General features: G+C 31.4%; 2 protein-coding genes across 4 annotated transcripts in view; one reads left to right on the top strand and one right to left on the bottom strand.

Moving 5' to 3' along the window:
• Nucleotides 1-12,272, top strand: part of LOC143082606 (low-density lipoprotein receptor-like) — a 35,348-nt gene extending 23,076 nt beyond the window's left edge. For all 3 annotated transcript variants that reach the window (XM_076258369.1, XM_076258367.1, XM_076258368.1), the window contains 7 exons: nt 199-336; nt 1,158-1,277; nt 2,135-2,254; nt 3,309-3,436; nt 5,834-5,930; nt 7,449-7,613; nt 11,119-12,272. In XM_076258369.1, coding sequence (XP_076114484.1) covers nt 199-336; nt 1,158-1,277; nt 2,135-2,254; nt 3,309-3,436; nt 5,834-5,930; nt 7,449-7,613; nt 11,119-11,357 — 1,007 coding nt within the window. In that variant the 3' untranslated portion in view covers nt 11,358-12,272. The remainder of the gene's footprint in view (nt 1-198; nt 337-1,157; nt 1,278-2,134; nt 2,255-3,308; nt 3,437-5,833; nt 5,931-7,448; nt 7,614-11,118) is intronic.
• LOC143084163 (uncharacterized) overlaps nt 12,198-17,079 on the bottom strand; it is a 120,744-nt gene continuing 115,862 nt past the window's right edge. Inside the window, exons 122-126 of the mRNA XM_076260570.1 lie at nt 16,678-16,900; nt 15,590-15,908; nt 14,729-14,859; nt 13,783-13,832; nt 12,198-13,280 (exon numbers count right to left, since the gene is read on the bottom strand). Of these exons, the coding sequence (XP_076116685.1) occupies nt 12,603-13,280; nt 13,783-13,832; nt 14,729-14,859; nt 15,590-15,908; nt 16,678-16,900 (1,401 nt within the window). The 3' untranslated portion in view covers nt 12,198-12,602. The remainder of the gene's footprint in view (nt 13,281-13,782; nt 13,833-14,728; nt 14,860-15,589; nt 15,909-16,677; nt 16,901-17,079) is intronic.

Below are 17,079 nucleotides of genomic sequence, written 5' to 3'. Positions count from 1 at the left end.
CCCATCAAACCCCGATGGTGAAATCACGTACGCCGGCTAAACTAGTACATTTTGTTTGTTTATTTCTTCAGTCTTTGTGCCCAATTAAATCATAATATTGAAGTTTATCAGCCAAATTATTTCATTCTGTTTTTAAAATCCATACCCTAATGTAAATTGATCCGTTTGAATAAAGAATAATGTATGAATTACTGTTAGTTTCAGATATGGATACAACTGAAGTGACGACAATGACAACATCAGAGAGAACTGTAACCGATAACAACACCATACTAACTACACAATCATCGGCTGAATCCCAATCAACATCCATGACGACACTTCGAGCTGATAAAAGTAAAATATCATTATCATACTAAGTTATTTTTTGTGTGTTAAAAGAACAAAAATGGATTTTGAGTTTATATAAATGAACTCGATAGAACAATCACATATCATATTCGAACCAGTGTTTCATAATAAACGAAAAAAACAATATATTGGGTCAATGAGGCAGCAATCACAAGGCAGATAAGATCGGTCAAGGTCAACATATTTTTTAAAGGGTAGATTGCACCAAAATTTAGACAAGTTATTACTATAGCCAAGGATCTGCCATCAATACTTTACTCTTGAAAAATAAACAACGTTCAGACAACCTTTTTTTTCGAAAATCAAGAAGTATTACAAATCTATCAGATCAAATATTCGTTATTCTTCATACATTAATTAGTCGGATTTCTGTATTTATAATCTGTGTTGTATGATATATAAGAAATCTTATAAACTTTAGAATATAACGGATACAAACTCTATTAATAAAACAGAAGTGCAAAAAAATCCAAAATATTCATATCTTTGAGGTCTTGGCACTTTTTTAAAATGTAAATATGGACCAAACCAAAATTATTTGTTGCTTTAAGTTGTCTTGTACTAAGATGACGATTTAATGAAAAGATATTTTTTGGTAATGCCATGTCTCATGCCTATCTTTCTTAAATACTATGGTTAAAATGGAAATATGGCCAAATATATCCGTTTCGCTATGTTTAGGACTTCACTTCACAGAAACGAACTATAATATAATAATGGCCATTTTCCTTTTCATTTTAAATACAATCAAGTTAACGTTTCAATCACGACTATCTGGCAACAATCATATTTATATATATATTTAGAACTCACGATCAACTCAACATGCGAAAATACTAATGAGTGCAGTGGAAAACTTTTATGCATAGATGGTATTTGTCAGTGTTGTAAACAGTTTGTTTGGAATGGAACTATTTGTGTCAAAAGTAAGATGTTTTATACACTAGTGAAATAGATTATGAAACCAGCAACTATATACTATTTTCCATATATATTTGTTTTTTTTATCAGAGAATAAGATTCTTGTTGATTGTTTTATGTCATGTGATATAAGTTATGTTTTGGTATTTGGAATGGCCAGTCTACTGCAAGTCACACTATCTGGACAATGTCTTGTTGTTTTTTATATATATATATATATATGTGTGTGTTTGTAAAGAAAAAAGCGGTTTTTTTTATAACTTTTTCATCTTGTACAAATACTTGAAGTTCCAAAAACAGTAGTCTTTGACATTTTCGCATCGTGTCACAAGGTTCATATGAGCCAATCTCCATTTTGCGGGACAAGCTACTTGAAACATTAAAAAAAATAAGTAAGAGAGCGAAAAGCTGTCTTGGTGTTGTTTTGTTCTTATCTATCTTTCTCCACGAGTAACCCTGATGAACATGAAGAGAAACAGAATATTCTTGCTAAAATATAAGCTATTGTCTTTATTTTGGGGTGAATCTGTCATTTTGAATGTTTCTTACCATTAAAATCGTATGTTACTTGTCATCCGTCAATCTTGGTTGCCAGATTATTGAACAGTTTATCCTGTGTACATCTATGAACCTTTGTTATGAAAATAAAATTTTCCAGATAGCACAAATATAAAAAAAAAAGCTTGACTCTTAAACGGCACACGATTCCTTGCATATATCATGAACCAAGAACCATAAATCCACGTTGGATGAAAAGAAATCGTTCTCAATTTTTATCAGGTATTTATTATTGTGTATTGTTGCACAAACGTTTTTCTTTCAAGTTTTACTTATCAAAACTTCATTATTTGTTTTCATCCAGAGAAAGAAATGGGCAAAACTTGCACAGATTCAGTAGAATGTCAAGACGATTTGAACTGTATAAATAGTATATGCAGTTGCATCCGCTCAACATATTGGAACGGTATAAGGTGTGCCCGAAGTAAGTTTTTATTAGTGATTTTATAAATATTTTTATAAAATAATTATTTAGATAAAAAAAAAAAGAATCTGAATGAACTTTTGTATTTGATGCATGGTTGGTAGTTTATGCAATGTTGGAGACGCTTACCGTGTCAAAACACAAAATCTCGCTTTTTTGAGAGTTAATGTGTTTTCTCGCAGTTATTTTTTTTTTTGTATATTTAAGGTGGTACCCAACACTTTAGCTAAAATAAATTTGGCTCGTTTAATTTTCAAAAAAATTTGATAAAGTATTTACTTTGACCCTTTAACAGAAATATAAAAATTTCAAAAATTGTTAAACAACCGTTTTGTCAGAAAAATTACACTGGTTATATAGTAGTTTGACAAACACCATTTTTTATCATTGAGAAGCTTAATATTCCCTTTACAACACAACGTAATTAAAACGTTAAGCTGATTTTACAGAGTTATCTCCCTGTAGTGTTAGGTACCACCTTAAAGAAAAAAAAAACACTTGCAACGATACAAGGTTTATAATTTGGTTCGCTACACACGTTAAGTCTACATAAGACAAATAAGTGGATAACGAGTTTTCAGTATGGGTTCAAATATGTTGCTACTTATTTCAACAAGTTCAGAATTTGATAACTTTTCAAATTTTCAACACAATTACAATATCGTGCCACACACACACATCCATACATTTATACTCCATTATTGACATTCTTGTCTAGTATGTCTGTTTGTTTTGTTTACTTCGTTGTAAATGTCAATATAATGGAATTTGATACAAGTGTTATATAAGTAAAATGTTTAACTAGTTTCAAAACCTGGTTTATTTCACCATTTTCTACAAAAGAAAATGCCTGTACCAAGTCAGAAATATGAAAGTTGTTATCCATTTGTTTGATGTGTTACAGCTTTTGATTTTGCCATTTGATTAGGAAACTTCCTTTTTGTATTCTCGGAGTTCAGTATTTTCGTGATTTTACTTTTTATAACGTTTAAAAAAATGTTTGTTTAATACCCAGCCATTTTGTACTGCCTATATATCTGCAACCGTTTTGTAGAATTACCTTCTGAATGTGAGGATATCTCTAGTGATAAGGATGGTGTATATTTGGTCTACCCTAAAGGAAAAATGACGTCTCGTAAAATATTTGTTTACTGCATCATGAGCGGAAACAAGAAATGGACAGTAAGTATAAAAACAAAACCAATAGACCGTATTCAGTATCATGAATAATCATATATACCAGGTTTTAAATGTTATGCTTGGGCCAGAAGCGCATTTCGGATACATAAGACACGAATAAAAAAAGTTAAAAAAAAACCAAATAAATTTTGAAATTGAAAAGAATTCAGAACCAAAAATGCTTATAAGTTGTGCAGCCAATGTTATCTTTTCCTGAGACCTTAGTATTTCAAAATGTCAAAGTTGTGTTAACAGTTAATTTATAAATATGACCAAATATGGCAGCATGTTTTCTGAAAATAGGTTTTGTTTCTTTTCGAACAATGTTTTCATATCCTCATACACTTTCATGACAGTTAAAACCATGTTAATTGAGTTGCAAAAAAATCAAAGGTATGGTGGGGGGAAATGAACATTAATAAAGCACTATTGTTGACAATTGCATTAACAGAAAGTTTTTAGAAGGAAAAGTGTTTTTCCAGTATGAGAATGAAATGAGCTCATTTAATTAAATAATATGGGTCTCTTAATTTGCACAATTTTATTTAAATTCCAGTTTATATCTTATCAAAATAATGTCACCTGTTCTGAACATGTTTAAAAAAAAAAAAAACCAATTGAAATCAAAAATTCTTCTTGTTAGTTGAAACATAGGTTATATGACATTGAAGATTAAAAGCTGTAGAGTGTCTTTGATCAATTTTTAAAGTATTTTTCAACACAGGGCATTGAAAATGTACTTTTTCAACGTAAAAAAATTTAAAAAAAAATTATTGTGTTAAAATGTGGATTCTTTCTTGATTGGAAAAATATATATTCACTTCTAATAAAAATTCAAATGACTAAAATAGACCTAATGATTGATGGGGAATAAATTAATAAACAATGGTTTGTTATAATTAAAACTGTTTTTCAAGTCAATTCCTGATGATAAAAAAAAATAAGTGAACTAATCTAATTTGTTGATCAATTACAGATAATTATTGGAAATTTATCAAGTAAATTATAGGCCTTACTTGAATAGCTTTTATATATTCATATTTATATTCATATTTCATTTTTTAAAAGATCTTGTTAATCCACTAATCATTTATCTTTCAGACATAATTTGCAGAACAACTTTATGTATTTTAGATCAAAAGTATTAGTAATAGGCAATAATTAAATCTATCATCCTTATATATATCAAACATCTAGTATAAACATGTGTGTATTCAATTATGAGGTCAAATATTTGTATATTGAGATGTTCTGTATAATTATGTACTGTGGTCAATTTGATTGACAGTTTAGGAGATGTGGCATTGTAATTAAAGGTCCACCTTGTCTCTGATTGTTTGGTGATAATGACAGTTGTCAATACCCAATTGCATCAATGCCGAATTACCTAATCAAAATGTTTTTAAAAAAAAGCCTGCACATCAACACACCAAAATAACATACATTCTTGAATGAAATACTCCAAAAATATACCCATTTTTTCAGTTTATATGTGTATTAAGTGCACATACATGAGAACTATAGGGAACTATATTTCAGTGTGAATACATTTAGTAACAGTAGCTAACCTGTCGTGTTGTAAGGGAGGCCAGTGCCTTAGTAAAATTTAGAAACAAGTTCTAATCTTTCCAAAAACTAGCATTTAAGTCACAGAACAATGAAGCTTTATCTTGAAACAAGCAGAATCTATAAAGATAATTATAGAATAACTAATCCAAGAATTCAAATAGAGAAAAATATTCAATGAGTCACCAAACAGCACATTAATTCACGAAAGCGCGTAGCGCATGATTTAATTATCAGTGTTGTTCGGTCACGATTTGAATATTTTTCAATTTTTGAATCCTTTAATCAGTTATTCTTTTTATTACATTTGCAAATGGCTTTTTTAAAAGAAATTAATGTAAAACATGTAAGGAACTAGATCTTTTTTCTACGCGTTCATAATTTGTTTTGATCCACCGTTATAGACGTCTTGACAACGCCTATTGCTATATATGACGTCAGAGAGCAAAATAACCACGTTTATTTCACATGTGAAATTATCGGTTTTTATCTAACTGGGAAGAAAATCAATGTAATTCATTGCAATCAATGAAGTAGATAAATGATCACGAATGATTATATTATTCAACATCAACGATGTAGAAAGGTTTATTATCTTAAAGGACCTAAAACAGTATAGACTGTGTTTTGTGTGTTATTCTTTCCCTTCAATTAAACATAATAATTGAAATACTAAAGAACTCTATAATTTAAAAGTGGACAGGTTGATGAGATCTTATAAATAAAACTTTAAATCGTTTTCAATTCCGGATTCACTCATTTTTGTTTTCCTTGTGAGGTTTTGGTATGTTTAAGTTAAGAACACCTGTATTTATGTTTTATTTTTGCACACAGGTAATACAGAAGAGAACTGATGGATCTGTGGACTTTTACAGAACATGGTCGGAATATTCAAACGGATTTGGAAGAGTAGATAAAGACCATTGGCTAGGTCATTACTTTTTCTACGATAGTTAGAAAAATATGACCACGTAAATCTTATTGAAGTGAAGAAATATTTATTATGGTGTCACTATGACGTTGGATTGGCCTGAGTATTTTAAGAATACCTTTTACTTAGAGCTCATGACAGGATTAATTATGTACAACTAACAGTTTTACCGCTACAGACATGTCTTTGATATCAAAAGGAGAAGGAATAATTTGGCCATAACATCAAATGTATTTCAAGCTGACTCTAATTTCAAGAATCAAATGTTTAATCTTAAAAGCTAAATAACATAAAAACTGTTTAAGTTTACAATATACCCTTAAACGCCCTTCAAAAACACAAAAAATAAATGGAAATTCTCGCCAAATCTGGATTTTTGTGGTCTTGCATCTGATTAGAACTAACATAGAGCACAGCAGTTGCCAAGAAAGATATATACACACTTCATTGTTTATTGTATCTATCAATCAACTAAAACCCATCTCCCCGAAAAAACGCAACAACATTTGGCAGACGCTTGTGGCTTAATTTTATATTCATTTATTTCTTTAAGCCGAAGTGTTCCTGCAATTAGCCTATTTTGCTAAAATTCTATAACGCCACCAAATGACGTCATAGTCAGTTTGTTTAACCAAGGCTTGCTTTATATTCATAATTCAGAATGACTTCCTTTACAAACTAAATGAATAATATTTAACATCGTGAAACAAATTATCGTTCTGGTTATGACTGTTATTTATATCTAGATAGAAGAAGATCCTTATTTTTGCAGCCTCTACATGTCTACCGTACTTTCAAGCGTCTTAAACCCCTGCAAAAATTAACATAAAATTGTATATATAGTTGTGATTATCTGAATATATATAAATAGTATTTGTTGAATTATATATTTGTTAGCTCTTTTTCGAATGCAAGGGACTGAAAAGTGGTATCTCTTTCTCTATAAATATTTTGATATGAGTGTCACTGATGAGTCTGATATAGACGAAACGCGCGTCTGGCGTACTAAATTATAATCCTGGTACCTTTGATAACTATGTACACCACTGGGTCGATGCCGCTGCTGGTGGGCTTTCGTCCTCGAGGGTTTCACCAGCCAAGAATATCATTATATGAGGTCATTGTTATAAATATCCTGTTAACAAAACTTTGAATTTTTCGAAAAACTAAGAATTTTCTTATCCAAGGCATAGATTACCTTAGCCGTATTTGGTACAACTCTTTGGAATTTTGGATCCTCAATGCTCTTCAACTTCATACTTGTTTGGCTTTATAAGTATTTTGATATGAGTGTCACTGATGAGTCTTATATAGACGAAACGCGCGTCTGGCGTACTAAATTATTATCCTGGTGCCTTTGATAACTATCTCTCTCTCTCTAAAAAAAAAAATACCTTGCAGTCCAATATTTAAAAAAAAAACTATATAATTTTTTAAGTTACACATTACCGACATTTTTTATGCATAGACGTATTTAACATGGTTGTGTACTAATTTCCTTTTTTAAAATTATTTCAGGAAACGAGAATATTTACCGTTTATCCCAAGATGGCACGCATGAACTAAGCATTGTCTTAGTAGATTGGGAAGGAAATCTAATGGAAGCTAACTATTCTAAATTTGCATTAATGAGTGAAGAAAACAAATACTCACTCAGTGTGTCAGGATACTCGGGAAACGCAGGTTTGAGGTCTTTACAAAAAACCATTTGCCAGTATTTATAAAAGGCCAGCTACAATAGTTTTACTTTATAATTGAAGAAGTGATTACCTCACACCAGATATCCATTATGTTTAGAATGTCAGAAATTACTCCTATTGAAATATTTTAATGTTTAGTGTTGTAGTCCCATGTACGACAGTACAAAAGGTATAGGAGAAAACTGCTTAATGTAAACGTTATTACGACCAACACCTCATTCACAGATATGAACTTTAGGAAACTATCCTGTTTACAAAACTGAATTGATTTTTTTTCCAAAAATTAAGGATTTTTCTTATCCCAGACAACGATTACCGTAGACGTATTTGGCACAACTTTTTGGCATTTTAGGTCCTCAATGCGCTTTAACTTTGTACTTGTTTGGCTTTATAACTATTTTGATCTGAGTGTCACAGATGAATCACAGATGAGTCTTATGAAGACGAAACATGCGTGTGGCGTATTTAATTATAATTCTGGTAAACTACTTAAAGTCTGTGGTTGTTTCTGACCATGTAAAATTAACTTTTATGTTCATAAAAGGTAACATTCTTTAAAAAAAAAAAGCCAGATCATTTAATTTCAGATCTATTGATGATGTTCTTTCCATTAACACAAACTCAATCTTTTCTGATTGGGCTCCATTAATATACACTCCAATATCAAAAATTAAACAAACAACAGACAAGACGCATCAGTTACCCTGGAATAAAACAATTCGTAAGGGTTCCGCGGAACCCAGTGTCTCGCCTACTCTTTCTGTTAATCGCAGGCTCAATAAAAATGAGGAAATAAATCAATGAGATATTCCTGTTGATACTATCTTTTGATTGTAAGAAGCTTCTGTCCAAGTTTTGTAAAAATCCAGGATAGTTTATGAATCTAATAAATGTTTAAAAACTTTAACTGCAGACTGAATATAATGTTAACTGGAAGAAAACAAAATTTCCTTCTAGATACTAGCTTTTGATCATAAACAAGCTTCTGTCTGTCCAAGTTAAGAACAAATGCAAAATAGTATAAGAAAGTTATTAAAGTTTTAAAAAGTTTAACCACAGAGTGAATGTGTTGTTTCCTGGCAGCAAATCTAAGTCCATTTAAAAGTAAAATATGAAAATATAGATTTAGTCATTTACAAAATTTCCTTCCTGATACTAGCTTTTGATCATAAACAAGCTTCTGTCCAAGTTTGGTACAAATCCAAAATAGTATAAGAAAGTTTTTAAAATTTTAAAAAGTTTAACCACAGAGTGAATGTGTTGTTTCCTGGCAGAAAATATAAGTCCATTTATAAGTAAAATACGGAAAAAATAGAATTTTATTTTTACAAAATTTACTTCTGGATACTATCTTATGATCATAAACAAGCTTCTGTCCAAGTTTGGTACGAACTGAGGATATTGTAAGAGAGTTATTAAAATTTCAAAAACTTTAACCACAGAGTGAATATTTGTGGACGACGCCGACGACGCCGACGACGACGGAATGTAGGATCGCTTAGTCTCGCTTTTTCGACTAAAGTCGAAGGCTCGACAAAAATGTAAAAAGGCTAAATACAGTAGGAAGTTAAAGAGCATTAAGGACCAAAAGTTTCTAAAAATTTTGCCAAATACACCTAAGGGAATCTATTCCATGAGGTAGAAACCCCTTTGTATTTCAAAACAGTTAATTTATAATAAAGACCATATCAATGATAATTCATGTCAACACAGAAGTGTTGCCTAGGAGTGTTGACTACCGGGCTTGCAGCTGCTACTAAGACTTTATAAAACGTCACCAGTGTGATGAATAAAAGCTGATGAACCAGGGTTATGTAAAAAAAAAAACGAAAAAAAAATTAATCGGAATATTCCAAAACCTTATTGATAAGTAGTCTGTTTAAACTTCATAAATAATGCACTTTAGTCTTGAAGTATAGATTCTATAGGTACTGTCTTTGTTTATCATTTTAATAACCTTTTATAGCGATCTTTCATTTGTCTTTTTAAATTGTTACTTTTACTGCTTTTAAATTTTTAAAGTAGTCTGTTTAAACTTCATAAATAATGCACTTTAGTCTTGAAGTATAGATTCTATAGGTACTGTCTTTGTTTATCATTATAATAACCTTTTATAGCGATCTTTCATTTGTCTTTTTAAATTGTTACTTTTACTGCTTTATCTATTTTTCTTTATATCCATTTGACGTGGCTCGCTACTTATACATTCCTTCATTGTGTTATTATGCAATGCTACTTTTGTGTATTCTGTTTATGTGCTGTGTCTTTATGCCTTTTTGTTTGTCTTTGTTGGCATGTTTGCTTGTTTTATAGTGATTAAGATTATAACACAATGGTGACTGCCGTTCCCCTAAAACTTATCTAATAATCAGGCAATATCATGGGCTCATAGTTTCACCAGGAGAAGATATTATACAACAGGCGGAGGAATATACAAACAAATACTCTGCTAGGTCAATATTATATATCAGGCGATAGTATGGAGTTAAAGTTGATCTGATAATGCAATATTATCTACTAGTATGTATCAGATGATTATATAAGCTTAATTCATTTCTGATACTTCAATATTATATACTTATCAGACGATTATAGCTGCCCTGACGGTTTAATCTAATCTCTTTTATCTGGCATAGTATGGGTTTATAGCTGCTATGATGGTTCTATACTATCTATTTATCAGGCGATAATAAGAAGCTAACAACTGCTCTGATGCTCATAAAACTTATCTTTTGTATCCGGTATGACATGGGTTAACAGGCGAAGCAGGAACTGTCTATACTTACTGTTCATATCTGCACACTTGTATAAACATTGTTATAAGTTATCAGTATCCTTAGTATAGTACAGACTGTCCCTGGGCTATGGTACTACCTTACAGCTTCTCTGATAGTGAAATAGTATCTACTTATCAATGGAAGTGCACTGTGTGATGTTATCTATATATATAAGTGGAAGGTATTGGCGAAGAGTTGCTTTGGTAGTGCAATCTATAATACTAAATAAAATGACTGATGTGTGGTCGCTTTTCCGTCTTCCTTATGAAATCAATAAATCTGTCTCTCTACCATATAGGAAGTATGCAGATTGTTGTATTTTTATCCTCTCAAATAATTATTCACTGTTGATTGTGTATGCCTGTTGTGTTATTTGGAAAATTACAACCATCGTAACCTTTCAGTATTCCTTGTATTTAAATTATTAAATCTGGCATTTAGATTTAATGCTTAGATTTTCTCCCTTCATGCCAAATTTCATAAAAATGTAATTTTCTTAACTTTATTTAATTTGTTCAAATATAAAAACGTCCTTCTTACGAATTTCATGGGTGATTCAATCGGAAAAGGGGATTTCACATTGGTCTGATGGTGTGGGCTATCATCTGCTCTGATAGTGCAATATCTATTTATCAGGGAACTTATTATATTCATAAGGGAAAGTCATGGACTAACAGCTGCTGCTATAATTAAATCTTATCTATTGACTAGGTGATGGTATGGACTACCACAACTCCAAATCATTCTATACAAAAGATCGGGACAACAAGAATGGATGTGCTGTCAACAGACATGGTGGTTGGTGGTATGACAACTGTTACCAAGCAAACCTAAATGGGAGGTATAATGGGACAATAAATGAATCTGGAAAATATACAGGACTAGTATGGTTTAAATGGAAAAGGGACTATTCCTTAAAGGCAACGCTGATGATGATCAGAAGGAAATAGTAAATAAATAATGACTTAAGTGAAAGAAACCAACTTATAATACTTTGCTTAATGAATGAATGTGTGTATTTAATTGCTTAGAAACAAGATGATTATAATAAGCTTCCAGTGTAATCAAATGATTGAAATTTGAAAGCACTGCTGCAGGATATTATGCGTTAAAAGGTATCGCTGACTACACATCTTTGCACCTATTTGTGTTGGAGTTAATCCACTTCAGTTGTTGAAGTGGACAAGCCAATTCACTGCAATCTTTTACATAAAATAGACAGTATGAACATGTCTTCTAATATTCCATTAAAATACACAACACCAAAGCTGCATATGTGTTCTTTGGGGTTTGAAAACATCATGGCATATTTTTAAACATTTTAAATCTACAAATTTGAAAACTTTGGGTATTTTCCTGAAAATTAGTAAGCCCTTAGAACAATTTGACCAAAACCAAATCTCTTGTAATTATGCATACAGTTTTTTTCCCTACTTCTTTTTTAATCTACTTTGTAAAATATGTCATTTTGCAAAATTTTACTAAAAAACGTTTGCATTTAAATTGTATTTTGCTGGTGAGACAAAGAAAACACTTGTTTCTATCAAGCAAAATATGCAAATACAACTGGATAAATCAATTATCAGGTTATCCATATATTTAGTGTTAATAATTAGCTGTTTTACACAACATGAAGCAGGAAGTAATAAACTATGTTTTTGAAGGAGGATGTAAATATCTAAATTAAAAGTTCACTGATAAACAAGTTTTCTCAAATAAATGTTGGAACAATAAATTCATATCTTGAAGAAAGATTTCTAGGTTCAAATACTCTATGAACAATAACAAAATTTTGTAATGCTACTTATATTTTATTTAATCATTATATCATATAGTGTTTAATGTAATAAACATAACAAGCATTAGTTGTATAATATTTGGATACTGAATTTTTAAAATACCTGGTCAACTGTAAGGTTTTTTTACCAAAAAAACAAACAAATCAATATCGTTACAACCATTGAAAATTATTACTATTTTTTGTTAATTTTGTCTTTAGAAGCAGATTCCTTAATGTCTATGGACAGACTTTTAACACTAAATAAGAATATAAAAGTTTATGTAAATATATGCAATTACTTAAACAAAACTAGAAGAAGTAACTGTATCACAGTCTTAAAATGGACGGAAGAATAAAATCACAAAATAATCAATTACTATAAATTTGACGTAAATCAGTTTTCAAGTCCATTCAATCACAGCATTGGTGTCTTAGTATCAGGATAAAGACTGTAGGGAACTTGGTCATCAGTTGATGATTCATTTTGTTCCGTCACTCGGTATGGCGACTTTGGTCTTTGACCTGATGCTGGTCTTTCTGAAGTTGTCATCTCCAGATCTATTTCTTGACCAGAGGATTCTGCAGTCCTGTGTGATGTGAATTCAGGTGTCCAGTTCTTTAAATCTTGTGATTTTGGTCTCTTTGGTTTAAACTTTGGTGGACGGTTAGAGCCTTTCAATGGATCTGGCATGGCAAATGCTGTTGCAAGTGAAGGAATTACCCAGTTTTCAGGATAATCCTCTTTGGCATCCTTATGCTTTCTCTTCTCTTTGCCTTCTTTGCTGGACTTTTCAGGATGGACAATCTTTTCTAGTTGAGCTGGTTTCCTGTTTCTCCCTTGTGAATCTGGTGTAAGTCCCTTTGCCTTTGGGCCCTCAGACTTCATGATAACAGGAGCCGTTGTTAAACCTCCAACTGTGTCAGATTCAGTTGGTTCCAGAGATTTTGGCTCAAATACTGGTTTAGCATTTGGTTGTAGTGGCTCTGGACTGACTGATGCGTTGTTAAAAAGAGGAAACTCTGATACAAATGGTCGTCTCCATCCTTTCTGGGGCTCAGGTTTCCCATCTTTTTCTGGGAATAAAATTAAGCCCTGAAAGAAAGAACTTTGTGGTATCAGTATCAGTAAAATTAAACAAGATGATCTTTTATATACAAATAAGATTAGTTTATTGGGAAATGGAGGCCTATGTTGGGTATAGCATAGTGCATACATTCAACAAAATTTCCAATGATAAATATCTTTATTCCCAGAGGTCAACAAAGTTTGAAGACAGATTATTTAAAATGAGTGTCTTCCTGCAGACTGTTACCTTGGATACTAGCACATTAAAAATCTTGCTCAGCATTTTGGCCATGTACAAAGGAGGGTTAATACTCATATTACATTTACATGGTCTTGTTCTGACTGCATTTAATTTAATTCTGGACTTTAAACAGCTATACATCATCGTCATCATGGTACAAATATGGGTAAATTTTAATTCTTTTATCGTTTTCAAAATCCTCCCTGATCTACTTATGTATAAACCATATAGCCCAGGCTTTGACCTCAACATTTTATTTCTACAAATAATTCCTATTTATTAATTTACCTTGTCAACAGATGATTCATTTGCATCGCTGTCAAAAGGCCCAGTTTTACCTATAATAAAAAACACAAACAATTAAAATAATTAATTTTAACATTTCTTCAATGGACTAAGATAAATCTTTTACAGATTAACACAAAATAATATGATACAGTAGCTTATCTGATTCACCAATTGTCCATTTTCCCCAACAAATATTTCTAATGGTTTACCGGTTACTGATGTAAGAATGTTTTTTATTTAGGATTGAATCAGTAGAATAAATAGAACCTTCTTTTAAACATTCACTTTTTGGCTGACTTTTTTTTCAATAAGAAAAACTGAACACGCTGAGCACATGTGCAATCGTTAAGATCTCCAACAGATGTTATATTGAAGATTTCCTGGATATGGTTCTAAATGACGTCAAGTCAAGGAAGTCATTTGGTCTTATTTTCACAAAACTGAACCTAACTGCCTTCTTATAAGGAATGATTGTCCAATAGTTTTTTTCTCACAGATTATGAAGCCAAGACAAGATACTTATATTATTTCAACATATATTGTTACAAGATTGTTATGATGTAAATGACCATCTGATAGACATTTTCAACTTAGGAAAAATTATCATATCTAACACATGTATTTTAACATGTTTTTTTTAAACTATCCAATACTACTACTGCTAGTAACAAAAAGGCTCTCCCTTGACACTATTTGCGAGTATGGTCTTGAGGAAACTATGATAGTTCATCGGAAGGGGACGATAAATGGCTGACCTGTGTTAAGAGACACCCTAGTAGATTTCGAAAAAGAGCAGGCTAATGCCGCTGTAAGGCAGCACTCGCACCGGCAAAGTGGAAAGGAATTAATATAAGTTGCAAAAACTTGTTTCCCAATCCACTATAAATAAATATGTTTAAAACTAAACAAACAACAAATATTAATACAAATCTTTGTATATAATTACCATCAGTAAAAACAAGGCTTCCAAAATTGATATCTCCCATACTGGCCTCTGAGGATTCAGATCTCAGTGATGTCAGGGAATCGTTGATTTTTCTCTTTAGAATATGCTTCTCTACCCATCTAAAATGGCCACTGAAACACAGTATATAACATTTATTAATAAACGAGTTCTTTAATACTTTTGCATTAAAAAAAAATTGTGTTACATTATAACTATTTTATAATGAAATACAATACACTAGCTGCTGTTCTAGGTTAGGGTACAGTTGAGAGCTTTAAAACATGTTTAACACAACAACGTTCTTTTTGTACCTGACCCAGATCAGGAGGTTGTTGAATAATTGTTGTAGTTGTGTCATATTTGTTTTTCATTAATTGTTTTGTTAGCAATAAGGTCATTAGTTTTCTGTTAAATAGATTGTTTCACATTTTTTACATGATTGTGACATTTAAAGCGAACAATACAGTATGGTTTTTTCACTATTTTGAAAGTCATATTGTGGCCTGTAATTGCTTACTACCAGGTCATTTTAACTATGCTGGAGAGCTGTACATGTCTCATTTGCAATCATTTCACATCTCCTTATTTTAATATGTATTATAGGTATCCTTAAAACAACTTTTCTTAGAATGTAGCTTTTTTCAAAATCATTACAATATACAGATGTATAAGAAAATAATCATACAAATGTTTAATTTAGAGAAACCTTTCGTTTCATCAAAAAGACTATATATTCATATATATTTGGCTGTTGTCTGCTCTATATATATGGTTTGGTTGTTGTCTCTTTAACACATTCCCCATTTCCATTCTCAATTTTATGGTTTCCAGGTTACTGTCAATGATACAAAAGTGACATACCTCTTTTTGACTTTACGTCTGTAGAGAGCTGCCAGTATAATAAACAGGAACATCAATCCTCCCACCACACCAACAGCTACTATCCATGGTTTAAAGTCACATTTAGGATCATCCTGTGGACATGCACATTTGTATCCATTCACCTGGTTGTAACATACATGGGGTTCCGTACAGGGAGAGGACACACACTCGTCTATGTCAGTTTCACAATGTATTCCTGTGTACCCTGGTTTACATGTACATCTATAGTACTTGTCAAAGCCCTCAGCTCTGTTTGGATGCTTACAGGGATACAGTGGGAATGAACTGTCATTCTTACCTAAAACAGAATTAATATATACCATAGTATATCTGTATTACAAATCCAAAGTCACTTTGTATTTTCAAACGGATATAATGACTTTTAACAATTTTTACTATACACCTGTGATTAAAAACCTAGGATAAGCAGTTTTAAAAACTAATTGGAATTTTTTTTAAAGAACAACATGTTTAACCATGCATTGCCCTTTTTTTATGTGCGTCCCAAGTCAGGAGCCTGTAATTTAGCGGTTGTTGCTGGTTCATGTCTCTCATTTTTCTCAACTGTTTTGTAATAAATAAGGCTGTCAGATTTCTTAATTGAATTGTTCCATATTTTTCATGACTGGCCTTTCATAGCCACCTATACAGCATGTATTTTTCTCACTGTTGAAGACCATATGGTTGCCTATAAATGCTCACATTCACTTTATTTGGTGTCTGGTTGATAGTTGTCTCATTGGCAATCACAAGAGATCTCCTTATTTTTACATTTATAGTTACCAACATTATTTGATTTTAATGAAATAAGACACAATAGTTAGAATTTTTCACAAAATTATTGTCCACAAACAAACATATTAAGTAATCTCCCATTTCTTGGTGATTTACGGTACGTTCTACTTTTAAAAGTTACATATATCCAGGTAACAAAAACTAGTTTCTAAACATTTTTGCCTTTTCAGATTACATTTAAATTTCCTTATGCATTATATTACTTAAAATAGCCACCGCTAATATTGATCGATCACAATGCTTGCTTTACCATCATTTATAAATATAATTACCTTCACAAATTCCTTCATTTTCGCAAGGCGACTCCATGATGATAAATTTAATAGTGACAACATTTGATGTGGCATTATGGGTATCATTGATATATATTTTGATTTCATCATAACCAGTAAACAACATAGCTTGGTCATAACTGATGGTGTAATAAATCCATGACATATTCATCCCAGCATAAGGTAATGTATGACTAAAGTTACCACAAGGTAGGCTGTTCATCTGAAAGACATGATATCAGTAATTTTATATTTCCAAAATCATTTATCTTCTAGTAAGAGGTCTGTTCTTTCCAGGATGTTACAATATACATATTCTAAAAATCTGAATATCACATTGTTACTGAGAAAGTACATATTTCAGTTTGTTTTATTCTTTTAAAACAAACAATCTGTGGCAAT

Source organism: Mytilus galloprovincialis, chromosome 7 (assembly GCF_965363235.1).
Source record: "Mytilus galloprovincialis chromosome 7, xbMytGall1.hap1.1, whole genome shotgun sequence".
Taxonomy (NCBI): Eukaryota; Metazoa; Mollusca; class Bivalvia; order Mytilida; family Mytilidae; genus Mytilus; species Mytilus galloprovincialis.
This window is presented reverse-complemented; position numbering and strand designations above follow the sequence as displayed.